Genomic DNA, 23,234 nt, shown 5'->3' with positions numbered 1-23,234 from the left:
ATAAAACAAACTCGTGTCTGTGTTTGCATGTTCAAACATTCTAGCATATTAGAAAGCGCAACCAAGATGAAATACGAAGAAAAAAAAAAAGCAATTGCATAAAAGAAGATCAATATTCTAAAGAACCGCTGGAGTTAGTGCCATGTATTCATGGCAATATTAAAAACAATTTTAGTTGTTAGGATATATATGCCCCAAATAACAAAGAATCCTAGTAGCTTATACCCCGCTACTTAGTCTGGTTTACGAAATATAAGTACATAAGTTAATCAAAAATATCTATCATTCAGCATATTATCTATCAATTATATTTCTAGAGAACATAAGAGACCACAAAAAATATCCCTAAAGAAAAATTTGTCATCACAGAAAACAATTATAGTTGAAAAACCATCAGGAACCATCACAGGAAAAGAAAAAAAAGAAAAAAAAAAAAAAAAAATTACCTTGTGCAGCCCATGATGAAGATTCAAAAAGAGCTTTAACAATTTCAGGAACTGATGCTTCAGCAATTGCTTGAGGTGTGCGCAAGCCAGCCTTATAAAGTGCTCTCGCTCGAGAACCCTAAAAATGCAGTAAGAGAAGCAATAATAATACTGATAATGATGATGGCGGTGATGAAACAATGACAACAATGATGACGACAACAATGATGAATAGATACAGTAAGGGGAATACTAAATAAGGACAATCTTGAAACTTCTTATGCAAAGTTCTCCATCAAACCCCAAGGAAAGCCCAATAGCTCTTAGGATTATCCGTTGGACCAAACTTTACAAAAATATACATATATTTAATAACACAAGAATCTACTTGCCTTAACATACGGAATGTTAGTAAGCTCTACGATCTCAGCTCTAACTCCAAAGGAAACTCGATTTTGAAACTTGGCAACCAAGCCTTCCAGATCATGCCAACCAAGCCTCTCACAAAACACGGAAACCATAGATGCGAACCTTCCAGCATTTTCTTGCAAGGCTTGAACCATGCCTCGAGCCACTTTAAAAGCTTCACAAACCTCGCCAACAGCTACTTCCTTTATCCCATTATTAAAAGAATATATCAAGCATAAATAAGAAAAATGCATATTATTGTGCTATGCAGATTAATCCAAGCACACACATAATGCACACATTAAAGCAATCGTATATAGGAGATGAAAGGCAAGGATATGAGGTTAGTTGTAAATATGGTATGAATGGACAAGAAGAGACAATAGCATTTTCCGTTTCCTTCTGAATCCTAGATATGAGGTGACACAAGAGAGGCACCCAAAAACATGTAGAAAGATGTGTAAATTGGCTATTCAATATTAATATAAAAACAGATACATATCAACACAAATACATTGTAGGTTGTGTAATTTAAACTTATCTAAGGAGATAAGAGGGAGGAGACAAAGAAAAACAAATAAAAGAGAGAAAGGAACGGGTTAAATTCATCATGTATGACAAAAAATTTCACCTGCACAAGTCTTGACAAGATGAGCGCGACATAGAATCTTTTACACACTCTGAGTGTTTGCTCATCTGAAAGCATACTATGGTCTGAAAATCTTCCCTGCAACCCTTTCACGTTATCTCTTGATCTGTTTTTAGTACGCATGGGTGCACCATGGGCCATGCGCATCAGAAAGGGTTCTATCACACCAACTCGATTGCCAACTGACTGCATCTCATGAAATTGAATGCAGGATAAGTGTCTATATATAAAAAAAAATAGGTAATTTGTATCTAGATTGGGAAAAAAAATCTCAAAAGCAATCAAAATTGAGGTAAGTTTCTCAAAACTGACACTGATAAACCATCAACGCCCACAAAATCTTAAAATAATAAAATGGAGGCAAGGCTTGACAAAATTGCTAGAATCACACAACAGCCGAAGCAGAGCACAAAATTGGACCACCTGAGGAATGAATTACATGCATTAAAGAAAAGAGACACGGAGAGAGAGAAGTGCTACATGAACTAACCAAAATATCATCGCAAGACCAGGACCCTTTTAGTAGTGGCAGTTCATTGTGTTTTTTAGACTAGCATTTCAATAATTTACTGTGTCCAAATATACAAGAATAAACTAGCATAATAGGAGTTCCAAAACCATAGCAATTATGTTAAACCAAAAGGTCCCTTATGTATAAAATGTGGACCTCAAACACTGACACCACAGCAGCCCTCAGATCCACAATTGTATATAAATAAATCTCTTAAAAAAAATAAAAATAATAAAAAATAAAATCAACTCAGCAAAGCCTTTCCCGAACTACTTGATAAAGGTTTACTATGAGAAAAGGAATCTGAACGCAAATAATTTATCACAAATTAATTAATGTCACACACAACTCATAAGTATTCATTTGTGAAAGAAAAATTGCACAGATTCTGAACATCTCTAGCAATTTAATTTCACATTAAGGATGTTAGCAATATATTTCTTTTGGACATCCGTCTGCTTATCCTCAAAGGATAGTGAAAAGTTCTGCTTTCAACTCTTAATTGTCAGATGCCAAGAGCATAGTTGCTAAGTCTTTTTGCATGTCATACCAGAGTCCAGCCTTGGTCATCCAAGGAGCTTGAATACCATTCTACTAACTCATCTCACAGTCAATTATATTGCATATCCATACCACTGGCGGTGGCAATTTTAAAAATAATAACAAATTAAGCTCTTCCAAGAATTTGGTTTCACCATTACCTGAGCAACACTAGTAATCTTTGGTCCCACCTAAAAGATGTATTAGAAGTTAAAGGTCAAACTCATCAAACAAAATGCCATTATACTTGGTAACCCCATCGAAAAAGGGTCCAAGAAGAGCTATAGACCTAACCTCTACATTTATTTGCTTGAGTGGTTAACCTCAAAACTAAAGTTCCCTTACAAGTAGGAAGTCAGCCAACATGTCATAAAGTAGTGCACATATCTAAAACAAAGTAAGGAAGCAACGAGAGAAAGTGGGCAACAATACAAGGAAAGGCACACTTCTTGGGAGTCCTTATGAATTACACATGCAACAGGCTACCATTAATTAAGGGAAATGCACCTTAGGCCGTCACAAGGATAGGAGAAGAAAACATCACAAATGACTTAGACAAGCCCTCAACAGACATACGGACTTCTAGTGGCTCAGCCAACACAACCCTAAAATAACACTGAACTTTGGAAAACCCAGAATATAAACAACTCTTGATGAATCCCACACACCACCTCTGAAGATTCTCAATGCATTGGACATTTATCAAAACACGAGTGACTACATTAGAAGAAAAATAAACACATTACTATTTGTAGTAACTAGTCACGGTGCAAACACTTTTGAACAACACAACAAAATGACTGTGGTCGATACACATTTCTAAAAACATAGTAAAATATCCACGAGGACAAATATATATATACACATAAACAATCTCAATTCAACTAAACCTCAACCCCAACTGTGACAGCTTCACGAATAGATACATACAAAAATATAGAGGAGTATCATGAAACATGTCTATGAAAAAACCAAGCCTAAAAAACATAAGACTAGTTCTATATATTCATAGGATACATATGAAAGTAATAAATTGAAAAAATTAAAAGGAAAATTTGAAACCAATTCGATACTAGTACTACAAAGCAATTTGAATGGAAGAATGACCATTAAACATACTGACTAGGACTAGCAGAAACCCAACAGTGATACAAAGCAAAGTTACCTGGTCAAGAGTAGGCAATTCCATAAATCTTTCATAATACAATTCCCAATCGGGTTCAACATCAACATTAATGGGTGTTACTAAGTACACCAAATGCAAATCAGATGCAAGCACAAATCCTTCTCTCGCCCTTGAAAGATCATCCAGCACAATCTAGAAAACAATCAACAAAATGCATAATTATATCCAAATATCCTTAAATCATCAACTTACAAAAGTCAGTTGCACAAAAGAGAACAAAGATGAAGACATGAGCAAACCGAACAAAAGAGAATGTTCAAGAATGCATTGGCACCACAATAAGCACAGATTTGAAAGTAGAGAGAGAGAGAGAGAGAGAGAGAGAGAGAGAGAGGAATTTGTAAATATTTACAAGTGATTCTTCTGGACAGAGAGAACTTCCAAAAGCCGCACGGCCAAGAGGTGTGGTACTGTATAACTTAGTGTCTTCATTCCATTCAAGAAACTTTCTATGGCATAACCACCTAAGAGAATCCTGTGCTGATTTCACCACATCTTCAAATGGCTTTGTGGAATTGAGAAGAGTACACCTAACATACCGATGAATATCATTAGCAGTTTGGACAATCCCACCAGCAACAACTTCTAAAATTGCATGGGTCATCCCATTCTTATCTTCAGACAGACAAGAGTGCAATGGAGGACAGCTGTCATTCAAGAGCCCCATAATTCTTTTGATCTCTTCTGGCTTGCATATTAGCACCTGGTTAAGGTGGAATCGTTAAAAAGAATAAAAATTGAGGCTACATTGAAATTAAATTGGAATAAAGCAGATCCCAAACCAAAAATAAGAAATTTAACATATTGCCCAAGAAAATAATTAATGTCCCGATAAAAAATTATAATGATGCATGTAGCAAATAACATACACTCTCCCCTTTTGTATCAATTCCAGTCCGTCCAGCCCGACCAGCCATCTGTCTGTACCGTGTCCCATCAATGAAATCACGACCAATCCTAGGTTGTCGGAAAATGACCCTCCTCGCAGGCAGGTTAACCCCCGCAGCTAAGGTAGATGTAGCAGTTAAGACACGTACAAGTCCTTTACGATAGCAGGTTTCAACAATCTCTCTTTCCTCAACCTGTATTAGAAGAAACAAACTGCCTGACCCTCTTTATAGGGATAACTGAATGTGCATTTCAAATCAATGAGAATAAATTCACATCTCAATAATCTAACAGACTGTACAAATAGAAAACATAAACAATGATATGGATTGGGACGAAAAAAAGAACAAGGAAGACCTTAACAGAGAGAGAAGCAAGAGAAACAGAATACCAAGCTAGAAAAAGAAAATTCATTAATTAAAGCAGTAACTTCAAAAGACATACCGTGAGACCAGCATGGTGGAAGGCAACACCAGAAGGAAGAGTTTCTTCTAATACTGGATCCAATCCTGCAGGACTCCTCCGTAGGGCATCAATGGCAGAACTAATATCAATGAACTCACTTTGATCACGATGAACACTGACACAAAATTTCTTGAGGAATTTCGAAACGTGCCTGGCAGTTGATTCGCATCCTTTTCGACTAGAGCAAAATAGGAGCACCGAGTGGCCATCTTGAACAACCTAATATCATTCAACTGGTCATAATTGTTTAACTCTACAACAAGAAAAGCTTCACTCAAAGTAGAAAGAGAAAGTCCAGACCTCACTGCATAATTCTACAATATGATCAGGATCTTTACCACCAAGGTTGGCTGTTTTTGAGATTGTCCGAACAATGTCCATTTGTTTGTTGTAAATTGTGTTACCAACTTTAATAAACTCCTCCAGTGGAACCGGGCGGAAATCTGTCTGGTATAACGCTGCCTGCAAACAGAGAAGTGAAAAATTGTAAAAGAATATACCAACACCAAGAAAGCAAAAGCAATCTAGCTAGTGCAAGGTAATATACATGTATATATGTGACGTAAAGTAGCTGAAACCTTATGTTCATAATTTTTTTACATAATCGTGCTATCAGTTATGGTCACATTCTCAGGGATCCGGAGTATCAGATAATACATACTAGAAAAGGAAATAGAAGTTTTGAACTATTAATCCATGCTCAGAAACTTCTAAAGCTCATCTTGGCTCGAGTTCTGACCTATCTTTCTTAAAAGTAGAAGAAATTCGTCAGAGCATCTAACAGGACACACTCAGACTCCACACACGCACGACATATACAGAGTCACTATGTTATCCACAAAGGAACACAAAAATCTAGCTGAAATACAAATCTATAAATGTTTCGGTAAATATTTCCCCCTCCCCATACCACATATATAGAACAGCCAAAAATATATTTTATGAATCTGGTCCAATACCCGTTCAAATTACACCAAAGGAGACACAAAGAAGCAGTAATCCATGCCCTTTCTTTCTTCTACGAATTCTTCAGCCTCTGAAGATATGCAACGAATCTGCCACTAATTTGGGGAACAGCAAGGACATAAATCAAGCAGAATGCCAACACCTCCTTAACCAATCTACAATGAACAAGAATATGACATCTCCTGTCCAGTGCCCATATTCAAAACTCACCCATTTGAGAATTTTGACTCTGCTCATCTAATTATTAATTATTATGATCTTTCCATGAGTGGCCAACTATGAAAAGTATCCCAACCTTGGAGGTTACCTCAACATTCCCTGCATCTTTCCAAGGAAAGCATACCTCTGGGGGTGCCACACAGTTCCTATTGTTCAATTTGAGGGTAAAGTAGAACCAAACCAAGCCTAATTGATCGAGTCAATGGAACTGTCTAACCAAACCGACTCAAACATACAATAACAGTTTGGATCGGTTCGGTATCACAAATTAGCCTTAATTAAAAGCATAGTTCAATAGTAACAAGCTTTAGACTAAATCAAGCATTATTCAATCCAACTTTTACGGCCTAATTGAAGAATTTTCCTACTACCTACTCAATTCAAGAGTTTATTTTAGCTTCTAAATTTGCCAATATTAATAGCAATAATGAAGCATATGCTAATATGTTTCAAAGATGTTGATAAGGGTAGATTAGAAAAAATATATATATAGATATAACCATTGTTTAGTGTGTTACGAGCCCATAATAACGAATTTTACCAACTAATTAAATGAAAACAAAAATATATATGTACAAGTATCACACACTATCTTACCAAAAGAAAAAGTATAACACATAACTCAATTCAAGTTGGTTTGTTTTTGTTTACCACTAGACTGTGAACCAAAAAGGATGGCAATACTTGACACGACACGCTAACACGACTCGGACATGACACGGGATAAGTGGGTTTGGGTTTGGCTTAATCATGTCCACCCGAATTGACACGGTAATTAAACATGTCATGTTTGTATTTGGCCCGTCAACCCGTTTATAATTTGATAAACCCGTTTAAGTCATGTTCGTGTTAAAAATGACTCATTTTGCTAAACATGACTAATAAACGTGTCGTGTTCTTGTCCGAAATGACTTAAACGTGTCTTGTTGTTTTGTGTCGTGTCAAGTCTTGACCCATTTATTAAACGAATTATGCATGTCGTGTCGTGTCGTGTCGTGTCGTGTTACCCATGTAAAAATCATGTCGTATTTGTGTCGACCCATTTAACAAGATACTCATGTCCTGCACGACCCACCAACACAAATTGCCACCCCTAAACCAAACCGATCCTATCAATTGTACTATTCTGAGAACTGGACTGAACCATTAAACACTACAATTGAACTAAACCAAATAAAAAAGATTAGCAATGGTTCCAAATGGATCAAAGGAATAAATGGATCATTATTTGCTTTATACAAGATTTCCAACATTTCCACAACTTCCGAATGTCACCTCATTCTCCCCTAATCTTTAAACAAGATTTCCAACAATTCCACCACAACTTCGATCTCCCAAACCATTTATCACACATGCCAAAATTTCAACCTCATTTTAATACCCCACGCATAATTAATCCCATCCTTCCATAATACCTTTTCAAGAAACTAACTCCATAAGAAGTGTTCACCTCCACTATGGTCGACCAGCCCCACCTCCCCCATACCTTTTGACTAGGAAGCAGTGAAGCACGAACACGCCTAAGAGGGCAAAGAATCTATGTCGGACACCGACACACGCAGGACACACCCCGACACATGTTGAACACGCTAAAAAACGTGTATGAATATTTTATATTTTTTCAAATATCCGGACACGCTTCCGACACGCCATAGATACGAATCCGACACACATGTCCCATTCTTTGGGGATTTTTAAGAAAGTTTTAGAAACAATGTTGAGTGAAAGTGTAAATATTAAGAGTTTGTTTAATTACATAGTTACTTAAAAACTTCTTGTTTCATAAAGCAATTTTGTATTCAAACAATTAGATATTTATTCTTATATTTTAGTTCAAAGGTTCGAACTCTTGCACAATCATCTTTGACTCTCTCGTTGTCCCACCAACCAAGCTTCGCTACCAGTGAATGGTCTCTTTATCTCTCTCTCCTCTTTCTCCTCTTTTCTCTCTTATTCTTCGTCCTCTTCCTTTCTTTCTTCTTGTTGTTCTTCACAAACCCTGAATACTTCTTTTTTTTCCTTCCATAATAAATTTTTTTTTTGTCTCTTTTTCCTCTATTCCCCATGAACTTCTTTTCTCTTCTGTGGATGCTTACCTTTATTTTTAACTAAGACCTACTTCTTTTTCTAACAAAACCCCGATCCTCTCAGTCTCTTGTGTTTTATTTTTTTTTTTTTTTTTTTTTTTTTCCTTTCTCTTTCTTTCTTTCTATCATTCTTTCTTTTTCCTAACAAAACACATTTTTTTTTTTCATTTTGAGATTGTAAAAAATAATATTACTCTTAATTTCTTAAAGTACAACGCCATATATATAGAAAATATATTTCTTATTTGCCGTGTCCGTGTCCTAATTTTTTAGGATTTGCCGTGTTATCGTATCCGTGTCGTATGGGGGCATGATATTCATCAAGCTTGGCCGTATGGGGGCATGATATCAACAACCCTGATGGGGACATCAGTATACCCTTGACGACCCCTTTGATGATTCTTCAGAGCCGCAATCGATGCTTTGATACCAAGTTGAAATATGAACAATTGAAAATAATAGAAAGAAAATAGAAAAGGGAGAGAAGGGTGAAAAAGATAAGAATGATTTTAGAAAGGACTGCAGAATGAGAAAATATCTCTCATTTCTGTTCCCATGTATTTATATTAAAACTAATAGTATAGTGCCCAAAAAAAAAAAACTGTACTTTTACCTAAATTTGCAAATAATCCCCTTGAATATTTTTTTGGAAATCCACACCTAACTATCACGAATCTTGCATAAGACCCCCTGTCGCCATTGTGCCATTGGAAAAGAAACGGTAGAATATATCACATGCAACCCATGTGACCCGAAAACTTTGATAAATGACCTTAATTTCCAAATGACAGACCCAAATCTCCAAATAAATTTAACTCGCCAATTCTTTGTTCTCTTCTTCTTATTCCCTCCTACGCTTTAATTTCAAAAACAAAAAACAACACTGACTATCACATACAAACCCTAACCCCGGAATTTTCCTTTTGTTGTTTTTATACATTGATTTGTTCTGAACTTTTAATCGCCAAATACAATTAGGGGTGGCAAAATTTGACACGACCCGCCAACAAAACACGAAGTTAGCGGGTTTGAATTGACCTTAATCATGTTCGTGGCATAATCACGTCAACCCATTTAACCCGTTTAATTAATCATATCGTGTTGGCGATTTGGAGCTCAACTCGTTGAACCCGATTAGGGGAAAAGCTACATAAGACCAAAGAGGGCCTTTAAACTCTCATGCCTTTCACGCCTTTCTGACGCAGCGGATCAATGGAAGCAAGTAAAATAATTAAGAATAGCAACGTATTCTTTAGACACCCGAAACCACTAGAAGAGATTGAGAAAAGCTCTCAGTTTTCTTATATTAATAAAAGGGAGAATTGATTCATAAACTATTACAATAGCATCTATTTATAGGCCTAAGCAAATCCTAAACTATATAGGAAATTAAATCAATGGAAACTTTCCTAAAACAAATACAAAACTATTTGGAAAATTAAAACAATAAAAAATTTCCTAAAACAAACACTAAACTAACAGGAATTAAAACAATGAAAACTTTCCTAAAACAGAGATAGAAACTAGAAAACACTGTACATGCCACTGTTCACATGTGCTACAGCATGCTCCCCTTCTTTAAAAGAACTCGCCGTCGAGTTCAACAGTGGTCGTCCTTGTATTTCACTGACAGTTCATCATATATAAGTATGAAAAAAAATTTCTATCACTGATGATTTGACCTTATTGCTTCATAAAGTTGCTTCTTAGTTGCCCAATCCCAAAGGAACACCAAGTGTGACAAATCAGTTTTCCTTGACAACTGAAAACAAAAGAAATTGTCTTGATCATATGTGCAGAAATTCGACCAGAGCATTACGGTAACCTTCCCATTGAAGACTTCAGTAAAGTCTTGTGTGTCAGCTACTATCAAGTTCTCCTTTTCTCCACCTTTAGGTAGACAAGCAAACCATTTTGTCCATGAGGGACATGCTAGTATAATTTTGCAAGGAACATGCATATTAGAAAAACAATCAACTAGGTCGATATAAATGACACCATCCTCATTCCAAGCACATAACATGGCAGCACCCCTAGTCTTTGTTATCATGCTCTCAACTTCTTCAATCTCATTAGTACCATTGCTCTTCAAATATGGGTCTATGTAGCAGTAAGTGTCTCCACATCCCATGCCAACATCCTTTTCTTTGTACTGCTCTACATCTAATTCTTTCAAACTATCCCTTTTGTCTAAGGACTCCATCTTTGAAGCTTTATTATTGGAAGTCCATTGAGGTGTATCTGTTGTGACTAAAGTAAGAACAATTTCATCATCCTCAACTACAAGAGGTGGAGCAACACAACTTTGCTTTTGATTAATCTCAATAATATCACTTGTTGGTTCAATAAAATCATTTTGACCTTCCTTGATGTCAAAATCCTTATTGTAAAATTTCTCCATAGTCTGTTTGACAAATGGATTCTTTTAACAAGAAGTATGATATTTTTGGTACTACATCTGCTCATAATTTGGTGGTAAGAAATTAGCCATCAATAGCCGTTTCATCTTGTACCACGACCGCACAGACTGTTTTCCTTGCCTCCCCCGGTTAATCTGTGTTTGTTTCCACCAAGTTGAAGCCCATTATTTAAATTTAAAGGCAACAAGCGGAACTTGCTTGTTCTCGGGTATCTCAAAATACTCGAAAAAATCTTCAACTTCCTCAAGCCAGTCCAAGACATCTTCAATATCAAGTTGACCATTAAAAGACAGAAGGTTAATTTTCATCCAACAATCTCGATGATTTGCGTCGACCCCGACGCCCCGTGATCTCCATGTGCTAGAACAATACCTTCAATCTGATCATCGCTCAAATTAGACCAAACGTCCTGTTGAAACTACGCTGATTATTAGCACGCTGAAGATGACCACGTTGATTTCCAGCCCTTTGTCGTGGCTGATTCACACCGTCAAATTGGCCCTTATCATGCCTATTATGAACCTGCACGCGATTCATGGCTTCAGTTAGATGTTCAACTGCCGTCTAAATCTCCAGTTTGAGTTCCTGACGCAATTGTTGGCATTCTCCCACAGTCAACGCACGTTCTCCTGGATAACCGTCCATGGAGAATGGCTCTGATACCAACTTGGCGCAGTGGATTAATGAAAGCAAGAAAAATAATTAAGAATAGCAACGCATTCTTTAAACACCCGAATCCACGAGAAGATATTGAGAAAAGTTCTCAGTTTTCTGGTATTAATAAAAGAGATAATTGATCCCTAAACTATTACAATAGCATGTATGTATAGGCCTAAGCTAATCCTAAACTATATTGGAAATTAAATCAAGGGCGAATTGCAAAAAACCCTCCTTGACTATCAACCGTTAGCAAAAAACTTCCCTTACGAATTATTTTAGCAAAAAACTCCCTTCAACTACATGAAGGGGGTATTTTAACCGATGTTTGTTTAAGGGTTATGTTTTGGACAAAAATACCCCTTAAACAGTTACCCTCATCAGCAACAGTTTTTTTTTTTCTCTAACCTCTCAATCTCCACCACAATCCACCTCCACCTCAGCCACTGCCACCACAATCCATATCCATCCAACCCTTCTATATCTCTATTATATGTATGTATATATATATATACATATACACATACAGTTATCATACATTGAGGAATATGAACCAAATCATTGTTTTTCTTTGAGATTACAACTTGTTTTTAGCTTTTTGCTTTGATTTATTGAAGCCCAATTGAGGAATTCGAAAACTGAATTAAGTGATTTGAAGGGATTGAAAAATGAGTATGTACGGGAGAGATCCGTGGGGTGGGCCTCTGGAGATTCACACGGCAGACTCCGCCACGGACATTGGATGAGACCCAGCAGAGCTGGCTGTTGGGACCGGGAAAGCAAAAGAAGAAGAGGTATGTGGATCTGGGTTGTATCATTGTTAGCCGCAAGATCTTTCTTTGGACGGTCGGGGTCATCCTCGCCGCCGGATTGTTAGTAAGGTTCATCACCCACTATCCTTAAAATGTATAAAGGCAGTTGCTCACCATCCCATTCTCTGCACCACGTACATTAAACCAAACTCACCATCCGCCCTACACTTACTCTGCAACTCTCTTTCTCTCTCTCCCTCTCCTCTCTGTCTATACATTATATATACATACCATTACATAATATATAGTAATATTACATATTTGTTTCTCTCTAAAGAAACAATAAACCAGCCCTGGACAGCTGAAACTCATACAAAATTTGAAACAATTCCAGAAATCTGCAATCCGGAATTTTGCTTTGTCTTTCAGGTTTGTATTCATCAACAATATCCTTCTCAAACAAGATTTAATTATATTGATTGTAATGGGCTTTCCAAACAGACCCTAAGTCGAGTTAGACTTGCCCCCAACAAGCATATGAACATGAGAATTGTTGCATTTCTGTATATACATTATATATACATACCATTACAAATATATATATATATATATATATATATAGTAATATTACATATTTGTTTCTCTCAAAAGAAACAATAAAGAAGAGCAAGAAAAAGAAGACAAGACACAACTCTGTCTTTCTGTCTCTGTACTTCCTCTGTTCGTTTTCTCTGTGTGCTGAGAAAAGTTCGAATAATTGACAAACAAAGACAAAAGAATACAATTTGAATTTGAAAAACATGTTGAAAATCAATATGTTACTTTTGATGCTCTTTTTTTTTCATGGGTTTGTTCTTCTGTCACATTGCGGTGGCAGTGGTGGAGGTGGGTTGTGGTGGTGGTGGGATGCAGGAGATTGAGAGGTTAGAGAGAGTAAGAAAAAAAAAAACTATTTAAGGGATATTTTCGTCTAAAATATAGCACCTTAAACAGATATCCGTTAAAATACTCCCCTCATAATAGTTGAGGGGGATTTTTTGCTAAAACATAAGGGGGGTTTTTTGCTAATGGGTGAAAGTCAAGAGGGGTATTTTGCAATTCGCCCTTAAATCAATGGAAACTTTCCTAAAACAAACACAAAACTATTTGGAAATTTAAAACAATGAAAACTTTCCTAAAACATACACTAAACTATTAGGAAATTAAAACAATGAGAACTTTCCTAAAACAAAAATTAGAAACTAGAAAATACTATTCAAGCCACTGTTCACATGTGCTACATCACTTTCACTCTCAGGGCCGCTTTGAGAGGAGTTTGAATGCCACATTCATTGCACTTATTCCGAAGGGGGGAGCGTCGGATCTTAGGGATTTTAGACCTATTAGTTTGTTAGGGTGCATTTACAGATTGATAGCTAAAGTTCTTGCTTTGAGATTGAGGGAGGTGTTGGATGGGGTTATATCGGATTCTCAAAAAGCTTTTGTGGGAGGTCACCAAATTCTTGATTGAGTTCTTATTGCTAGAAATGCGTGGATTCTAGGCTGTGTAGTGGGGTTTCGGGGTGCAATGCAAGCTTGACATTGAAAAGTCCTATGATCATGTTTCTTGGAGCTTTCTTCTTTATCTGTTGGAAAGGATGGGTTTTGGTGGGAGATGACAAAGTTGGATTATGTTTTGCATTTCAAGTGTTCGATTCTCGGTCCTTGTGAATGGAGCTCCGATGGGTTTCTTTTGCAGTTCAAGGGGTTTGAGGTAGGGAGATCTGCTCCTTTTCTGTTCCTCATTGTGATGGAGGCTCTTAGCAGAATGTTGAGAAGGGCGGTGCTTATGGGTTTCTTGAGGGGTTTTTAGGTGGGGAGAGTTGCTCTTAGTCAGTTGGAGATTTCACATTTGATGTTTGCTAATGACACTTTGGTTTTTTGTGATGCGGATGTTTCTCAAATAAGATATTTGAGATGCATTCTGATATGGTTTCAAGTTGTTTCTAAATTGAAGATTAACGTGGGAAAATTTGTTTTGGTTCCAGTTGGGGAGGTTCCTAATATTTCCGTTCTGGCTAATACCTTAGGTTGTTGCATTGGTTCTTTCCCTATCTCTTACTTAGGAGTTGGGGCTTCTTCTCGGGACACCATCGAGGAGAATGAGTTTTTGAAATCGCATGGTGGAGATGTTTGAGAGAAGGTTGGCAAGCTGGAACAAGTAGTATATGTCGAAAGGTGAAAGAGTGACTTTGATGAAAAGCACTTTGTCGAGCCTTCCTAATTATTTCCTCTCTCTTTCAGATTCCTTCTTTTGTTTCTGAGAGGATAGAGAGATTATAGCGGAACTTTCTTTGGGGGGGAGGGGATGGGGAGGAGTTCAAATTTCACTTGGTTAATTGGGAGCAAGTGTGTCGTCCAATTAGGAGTGGTGGGCTGGGTATCTGGTGCCTTTTAATAAGGCCCTTTTGGGGAAGTGGTTATGGAGGTTTGGTTTGGAGAAGCCCAGATTGTGGAAGAGGGTGATTGTGAGTAGATTCGGGAAGGACAGAGGTGATAAGTGTTAGTTAGAGGTGAAACGTCCCAATGGAGTTGGCGTGTGGAAATTCATCAGAAAGGGATGGGATGAATTTTCTAAGCATATCAGGTTCCAAATCAGAAATGGTAGCAGAATTCGTTTTTAGAAGGATGTTTGGTGTGAGGAACAGTCTCTTGCTCTCTCCTATCCCAGACTCTTAAGCATTGCCACGGACAAACACGCCTTGGTGAGTGACTGCTATAGTCTTGATAGTGGTAGATCATCCTGGGATGGGCGTTTTTTAAGGCATTTTCAAGATTGGGAGATTGAGGAAGTAGTTGGTTTTCTGTAGTTGTTGTATCATCAAGAGATTGTGAGTAGAGTCCCTGATTCTATGGTATAGGTCCCCTTTTCTAGGGGTCATTTTGAGGTCTCTTTCTTTAGATGTCTTAAAATCAGTGTAATTAAAGGCTCAATGCGCACTAAGGTGCTAGAGGTCCTTTGGAGCTAGGCACAAGGCAAGGCGCGCGCCTAAGTGAAGTGAGGCGCACAATTGAAATTTTAAACTACCATAAAAGCATTTGTATCTCATAAGTCATATCAAAATTTTAAAAATTTTTATCAAATATAAAAAAAGTAAATCCATCAACTGTATTTGCATTCAAGAACCATAAAACATAGCACAAATTTGTTTACTTGAAAGTTAAAACACAGAACAAAAAGAAATAAATCAATTAACAAAAAAAAGTGTTACAAGAAAAGAAGAAAATAGAAAAAAAGACGCAAAGACAAAAGAAGTAGATGAAGAGAGACAAGTAGATGAGAAGAGAGAGAAAGCGTTAAAGAAGAAAAGGGAGAAAAAAATAGAGCCCAAAAAAAAAAAGACAGAGAGAGGAGAACTAGATGAACTAGACAAAAAAAGAAAAGTAGACATAGATAAGAGAGGAGTAAAGGAGAAGAGAGGAGAGAGGAGAGAGAAGTAGAGGAGAAGAGAGAAGAATTCTTTTGAACAAAAGTTCCTTCTCTCATACGCTTAGGCTTTCTTATTTGGTTATTAAGTTGCCAAAAACGCCCTTTTGGCTTAAGAAATAGAATAATCATTTTAAAATAAAATAAAATACAGTGAGGCGCGCTTGACAAATAGGATGAGGCGCACACCTAGTAAACATCAGTGCGCCTGGGATGACAACAACAGCTAGACCTGTGCCTCGAGCCTAGGTGCACGCCTAGGCGCGCCTTTCATAACACTACTTTCGATTTCTCTAAGAGATGCACTCCCGTGGAAGACTATTTGGCATTCTAAGGCCCTCTTGAGGTGGCTTTCTTTGTTTGGACATCTGTGTTGGGAAAGATATTGACCCAGGATAAACTAAAGAGGCGGAGACAAGTTGCGGTCAACTGTTGTTGTATGTGCAAGAGAGATGAGGAAACGGTAAATCGTCTTCTTTTACATTGCCCAGTGGCTCGGGCTTTGATGTTTGGTTTGTTTGGAGTTCAATGGGTTATGCCCAAATCTGCTTAGAGGCTTGATTGAAGCCTAGAGAGGCTGTTTAGCAGGGGCTCATGTATGTTCGTGATTTATGGAGGATCGCACCTTTGTGCGTCTGGTGGTGTTTATGGCTTGAACGAAATAGGAGATCCTTTGAAGATAAGGAGACTTCTATTGGTGTGTTGAAATTCTCCATTATTAGCTCTATTTATTGTGAGAAATTGTAAATCCTCTAATGAGATAGTGGACTTTATTGACTCTTCGAGAGATTAGAGGTCCTATTTGGTCTTGTGTATCTTTTGAGGGATGCATTCCCCTTTTAAAGGCTTCTTTATATACAATCTTCCTTATCAAAAAAAAATGATAGCATGTGAATTGACGTAAGATTCATGTAGCAGACCACAAGTTATTAGGAACAGGCTTTGTTGTTGTTGTTGGCGGCGATGGTGGTGGCGCTCTGTGTGTGTGTGTGTGTTAATTTGTAATATCTTTTTGTTTATCTGTTGACACAATACATTAACAATGTGGCCTCATTTGTATATTTATCAAAGTTCAGGGGGCTTCTCTGTAGTTAAAGGGGGTTATTTGCAAATAAGTGATAGTTCGGGGGGGTTTATACTTTACTCTAAAATTAATGGTGGATACTATACACAACTACCGGTTGTGGAATATTCTACCATAGGTTGAAATAACCTAAAAATTTCCAATCGGGTTAAACTCTGATAAGTTAATAACATTGACATGTATGTGTGCCAGACATGAATTAGGCGACCACCACTTGCCACAGTCACAACGATAATAGACCGCGCCAATCTCCTGGTCAAATAGAAAATGAATTTGTTTGACCTCCTATACTAGGGAAATCATTTTGTAAGTCATTTTGCAGCTCTTTTACTGAGGTGCTGCAAAGTGATGTTTCATACTTACTTCAAGCCAGTCAGCAACTGCAGCCACATTTGGCAAGGTTGCACTCATCCCAACGATTTGGAGACCATGGGCAAGGTCAGCCTTACCACTGCTCATACCTGAGCTTTCTCCACTGGATGATTCCACATTGCCTTCACCAGCTGCATAACGAAGCTTTGTCAACAAAAGTTCCAAAAGATAACCCCTACTCTGATCACCAACCTGCAACAAACCCAAGGATGAAAACCATGTCTAAGAATCCATTCCAAGAACGAAAAAAAAAAATGAAAAACATTTTGAAAAGGAAACAGAAAAAAAAAAATATATATATATATATATAGTTGAAAAGATGATATAAGACCATATCCAAGGATCATTACCATATGCAGTTCATCTATCACAATTATTCCAACTTCTGAAAGGCGACCCTCTTCTAGCAACCTGTTAATTAAAGAGTTTGCCTTCTCAATCGTACAGACTGCTACCGAGGTATCTTTAGGAAGTGTTCCACCACCTTGGTTTCCATAGTAACTACGCACATGCTTATTGAGTGGTTCCAAGAGGACCTCCAGATGTTCAGCCTACACCAATTTGCACAGATCCTTGTGTAATAGATATATGTACAAAATTCAAGGATTACTCCTCAGAAGCAAAATCAACAACATGAAACAAAAACAACAATGCACCTTCTCTGCACAAATTGATACATATGGCAGTACAAGAAGTGCCATCTTTCCAATTGATAAGACTCGCCGCAACATCAAAATTTCAGCAACAAAACTTTTACCAGCACTATGAGAAAGGAAGAATCGTTAAGTGAAGTATAGATGCCACAAACTCAAAAAATTAAAGATTTTATATTGCTCATTGGACCAAAAAAATCCTTGTTTCATGGCAGGCCAAGAATTCATCATTTTTTGTATTTGCGCAATTAACCAATGTCCAACAAAAATTTAAGAAGAAAAGCAGCAACAACAACAACTACTTCGTCATGCAATACCATGTTGAGGACTAATATGTGGAGCGGGTTGGTTTGTCTTGAATCTTTAACAAAAGGTTGAAATACAATGGAAGAAGGGAGAAAGGTAAAAGAAAAAAATATAAGAGGGAACTACAAGAAAAATTACAAGAGATTAAGTGTAATGCCCATTAGTTAGTTATATGCAATCCTGAATCCACCAAACTATCTCAGCAGTACCCCTAAGATGGCACATGCATATCATACATGTTTGACTTCATTTGACAATGATTTGGAGATGCCGATACAACTTTCTTTCCTATCAGGCTTCATATCTACTACTTACATGTATAACTTTTGTAGCAACCAACTCAAAAATAAAGTTCTGAAATAGATATTCAAAATTTTCAGACGTATAAAAGAGTGATAATGTAGAGTAGACCAATCTAACAGCAACCTTGATATTAACTTCAATTACATCTATAAGAATACCTCGTAGATGCACAATATACAAGATTCCTTTTCTCTAAGACACCATCCACCTGAAGGCAGTCAACCTAGAGAACGAAAATGAAAATTAAATTTACATTGAGCTCTCAACAAAAAGGATACCAAATTAAATTACAATAACACCATTTTCAAAAATAAGTTTAACACAAACAAATGCAAGAAGTAGCATATCATTTTTCCAAGGCAACTTGATACTGTCACTTCAAATTCAGATACCAGTCAACCAGGATTTTTTTTTTTTTTTGAAAGTACCAGTCAACCAGGATATATATGATTGAATTCAAGATATGTTGTCCTAAAGAGAATACACAGTGGAAATACCATGCATGCACTATGCAAGAATGAAATAAGTTAATGACGGAAATGAACAATACAAGAAAGGACAGATAAGGACATGAGGCGAAAAGTTTACAAGAACAAAAAGTTATTCAGAGTTGGGATTCAAAGAAACATGTCAATTTTAGTTCTCATCAGCAGGTAGCATGTGCAAATGCATGAGTAATGTGTAAATGGTACTTATCTATGCACAATCTCTAAAGGAAGAGGAGTGAAAAATCATGGGTTCATAAATTCAGAGAGACAATTATGTGTTACAGTGTTGGGATAAAAAGTGAAACGAAATTCTCCCCCCTCCACCCCCAAAAAAAAATAAAATCAAAAGAAGAAGAAGAAGAAGTGAAATGAAATGAGAAGAGGCTAACTGACCATCTTCATCCATCTTAATTTTTTAATTATTATTTAACCGTTGGCTATTGTTCACATCTCTTAACTGTAATGAATAGTCTCAATGATAATTTTCTAGGATGGAGGGGCAATCTATTGATTGAAAAGTTCCTCAGAGTTCTCACATGATGTGTGTTAGCATATATGATATCCAAGTGCAACAATGATGATAATTTACAGTAGTAATAATATTATATAACAAACAAGAACAAGTATGTATAAGCACATTTATTTGTTAAATTGTATCATGGTCAAAGAACTATTAAAAACAATCTAAAAGACAGCCTACAATTTACAGTAAAAAACTGTCTTCCATTTTAGATGAGGCAGTAGGACGAGTTCAGGACAGGACATATTCCAGACATCATATCCTCAACAAACACCAACCCACTCCAAACCCATACATTCTTCAAGGTTCGAATAAATCGGACTTCCTCGCTGACCCAATTAAAAGAGCAATATAAATTTATGTTGGCACATAAACTTGTCTTATTAAAAAAACACTAGAATATATCTTTTAGTGCTTGTCTTGAACAGTTGAACCCAAACTAGGTATGAAATCTCAGCCCATACCAAATTGTGTAAATCAATAACCTGACCAAAGATAATAGAAAAGGGGGAACACCCAACTACTCTGCCCTTGTTTTCATCCACATCCCTTTATCTGAGCAGGACTAGCTTGATTAAAAAGTTAATGAAGATACCTGCCATGGATATAATTTTGATATTCCTCTCTTCTCATATATGCTGCATATTTCAGAAGGGAGCCAGTTGCTAAGATCTAAACGATCTTCTACCAGAGCAAAATTTGACGGAGTACTATCTTTGTTGCATCCTCTGATTTTCATATCTGGCGTATTAGATGTGATGCTATCATTATCTTGACTCAAATAATGTGCTTTCCTTTTTGCGACAGCACAATTGATCGGCATCCCTTGCACTTCATGCATTTCAGAATTGAAACAAGCTTCGCCACCATGGGTTGTAATATTAGTGGTTTGAAGACTTTTATTACTTACAGAAACACATCCAGTCTGTTCACCATCTATAGGCATAAGATCTTTCATGTTATCTACTAAACAATGAGTTGGGGTGTCCGCATCCAAATTTTTTTCAACAAATGAGAAGTCAAAATGCTTAACAGGCAATGGGGACGCTTCTTTATCCAAATTTTTTCCATGCTTTCCCAGTGACCCAAAAGAAGCATTCACTTCTGAATTACAGATTTTGCTTGCACCTTCATCCAATAATCCGTTTGATTTATTGACACACCCTCCATTCCGCATATTGTTTGAATTTTTTATCTCACATTGGCTCTTTAATAAATTAATTTCTTCAGCAACCCCAAAAGACAGGTTATCATTTGTAGCAAACAAACCATCAGCAACGTGAATTGCCTCATTCCAAAACGCTTCTCCAGGCGAAAATATGGAGCTTCCACGTGATGACCTGGGAGTTTCACGAGCTCCAGCCTTGATCGTCAACGGACCAGGTGTATCACATCCGGAGCCTGCGGATGCTTTATTGCATTTTCTCAAGCTCGCTTGATGTTCAATGGTACCATTACCCACAATCACCTGCCAAGCACATGTATCAGCATTAATCAGTAACATAGTATTCTAAGATCGGTCCCATGATTGCTTCAACTTTCAATTGAAATTTACCTCTCTGGAATAGTTGAAAACTGCTTCTCCAGATTTCGCAATGATATCAGTCGGTGCACTACAACAAGGGGTTTCACCCTTGGTCTGAGACTGGTCCCCATCAATGATGCAATGCCTTCTCTTGATTGATCTATCCTCCACAACTAGCACTGACGGACTACCATGTCTTTTGTGTGCATTTGTTTCCGGCTCAGACGGTGAACTTACACTTGATGGAAGCTCACTGCATGTAGTAGAAAACAAAAATGTTATTGTAGCAAAATCATTAAACAAACCACACAGGTACATCCCTCAGTAATCAGTGAAATTTGTATATAAAGTTATAAACTTAAAAGACTTCCATGTAAATGAAATAACAACTAAGTAACTACAACTGTCTAGCCTAATCTTGTTAAATAATACGGTGCTAGTTAAAAGGAAAAAAAAGATGCAATGCCTGCAATAGAAGGACAAAAAGTCAGCTGCAAACTGTTTAAGTTCAGAGTTCCCTGCACTGTGCACAGGATCTGAGCATCCCTTCGCAAGACCTCTGACTGCAAGGTCACCCACTTCAGATGGAACCCGAAATTGTTCCCTCTTGGCCTCTCCGGCAGCTTCAGAAGTTTGAGGGCACCCTTGGATCGATGAAAAGGCCTCTTTCTTTTCATCTTTGGAAGACAAATCAATTTCCAATGTGAGGTTTCTCTTGACCGGATCTTGCCTGGCAAATGGACCAGGAGCTTTGAGCAAAATGTTAGTAGTACGATTATCATCTTGTGAGGTAACCAAATAGCTGTCCAAAGAACCTTTGGCACCAGGAGACCCTTCAAGTGTTGGTTTTGCATCTTTCTCGATCCTCCGAGGCTTCAAACCTGGTGATAAGGATTTCTTCTTCTTTGAAGTAAAAAACTGTGCAGAGGAACACACAATAAAATAATTATATAATGAATAACACAAAATTAAATATTGTTCTGTGATTCCAATTTATCAAACCGAAAAACTACATATGGTAAACAAACAAGATATGTTAGCTATAGATAGCATGCCATATGAAATCAAACAAACTCATTATTTTGAGGATTACCCAGAATCAAAAATAAGAATATTATTAAAAAAAAAAAAAAAAAAAAAGAATGAAAGAAATGAAAATCTAACTATATCTAACAAAAATTAGTTTTACATGTAAGTAATTATTGGTTTTATCTGCAACTTTAAAATCAGAAACGAACTATTAATGTCATTCTTATTACCGTCAACAATCAACAAGCAACGGACTTCAATTAATAAATAAAGGAAAAAAATATATGAACTCATGAAATTAATCAAAAAAATAATAATAGAGATAGCATTCAAATTTGAAAAAGACACGCTACTAAAAGAATAAGATTCATCGCCACGTGGAACAAATTTAAGTAACATACTTCAATGAACTTATTAATACACACATATATATTGCATATACACAAAGTTACGTTTTTTAATGGGATGCGAATCTTGAAGAAGGATCTAGGATTTCTGAAAGACAAGAAAAAAGAGTTTGAAGAAGACCTGATCGATGCGCGTACGAGACGAACCAGACTCCATGATCGAACACGAGTTTCAGGCGATTCGCAAGCCCTAGTTTTCTCTTACGCTCGCAGTATTTTGCATTTGAATGATTTTAAAAGACCGCCAAGTAGTACTGATACAGAAGGTATAGAATGGTGAACCCCAGAACATTGTAAAGAATTCTTTAGTTTTTTTGCAATGGTGACCATAATCTTTTGCATATTTCGACTTATTACCCATTTTCTCTTGAAACCCATCCGGTTTGGAAACCCTACCCACAAAACTCAATAAAACTATCTTTTATTTAGGGATGTGCATGGTTCGTTCGGATTGGATCGATTTCAAAAAAATTTGGAACCAAACCGTTCTTAACGGTTTCATAAAAATTGAAACTGAACAGAACCACGAAACCAATTAAACCAAACCATGAGAAAACGGCTTGTTTCGGTTTGGTTTCACGGTTCTAAACTTTTTTATAATTCAACATACTATATATATAATTAAAAATATATATCATATATAATTTAAGTTTCTATTATAATATAAGTTTCTATTATATATTATATAGTTGAGTGGTTAAAAGGCTAATCCTATTTTTTATTATATAATACAATACAATATATGTATATATATAAAATTCAAAAAACGGTTTGGTTCGGTTTAGTTTGGTCTTGTAGAATTTTAAATCGTTACCAAACTGTTTATAAATAGTTCCATATTTTTTAAATCTTAACTAAACCAAACCATGAAAGAACTTAACCAAACCATGAAAGAACTTAACCAAACC

The 23,234-nt window shown here is 36.7% G+C and overlaps 1 protein-coding gene across 2 annotated transcripts in view; it reads right to left on the bottom strand.

Annotated features, from left to right (window-relative positions):
- Positions 1–22,571, bottom strand: part of LOC132283698 (helicase and polymerase-containing protein TEBICHI) — a 37,415-nt gene extending 14,844 nt beyond the window's left edge. Inside the window, exons 1-16 of one of the 2 annotated variants that reach the window (XM_059785698.1) lie at positions 22,448–22,571; positions 21,357–21,808; positions 20,921–21,143; positions 19,961–20,833; positions 18,516–18,580; positions 17,752–17,857; positions 17,446–17,646; positions 17,087–17,287; positions 5,373–5,534; positions 5,052–5,291; positions 4,589–4,801; positions 4,072–4,422; positions 3,699–3,851; positions 1,465–1,668; positions 818–1,036; positions 447–564 (exon numbers count right to left, since the gene is read on the bottom strand). In XM_059785698.1, coding sequence (XP_059641681.1) covers positions 447–564; positions 818–1,036; positions 1,465–1,668; positions 3,699–3,851; positions 4,072–4,422; positions 4,589–4,801; positions 5,052–5,291; positions 5,373–5,534; positions 17,087–17,287; positions 17,446–17,646; positions 17,752–17,857; positions 18,516–18,580; positions 19,961–20,833; positions 20,921–21,143; positions 21,357–21,808; positions 22,448–22,483 — 3,817 coding nt within the window. In that variant the 5' untranslated portion in view covers positions 22,484–22,571. Of the gene's footprint in view, positions 1–446; positions 565–817; positions 1,037–1,464; positions 1,669–3,698; positions 3,852–4,071; positions 4,423–4,588; positions 4,802–5,051; positions 5,292–5,372; positions 5,535–17,086; positions 17,288–17,445; positions 17,647–17,751; positions 17,858–18,515; positions 18,581–19,960; positions 20,834–20,920; positions 21,144–21,356; positions 21,809–22,447 lie in introns of those variants that run through there. The other variant, XM_059785697.1, reaches the window with a different exon arrangement.
- Between the last annotated feature and the right edge of the window lie 663 nt (positions 22,572–23,234).

Source organism: Cornus florida, unplaced genomic scaffold (genome assembly GCF_030987335.1).
Source record: "Cornus florida cultivar Cherokee Brave unplaced genomic scaffold, ASM3098733v1 CherokeeBrave_3.0.0_Hap2_Chr11, whole genome shotgun sequence".
In the NCBI taxonomy this organism is placed as follows: domain Eukaryota; kingdom Viridiplantae; phylum Streptophyta; class Magnoliopsida; order Cornales; family Cornaceae; genus Cornus; species Cornus florida.
This window is presented reverse-complemented; position numbering and strand designations above follow the sequence as displayed.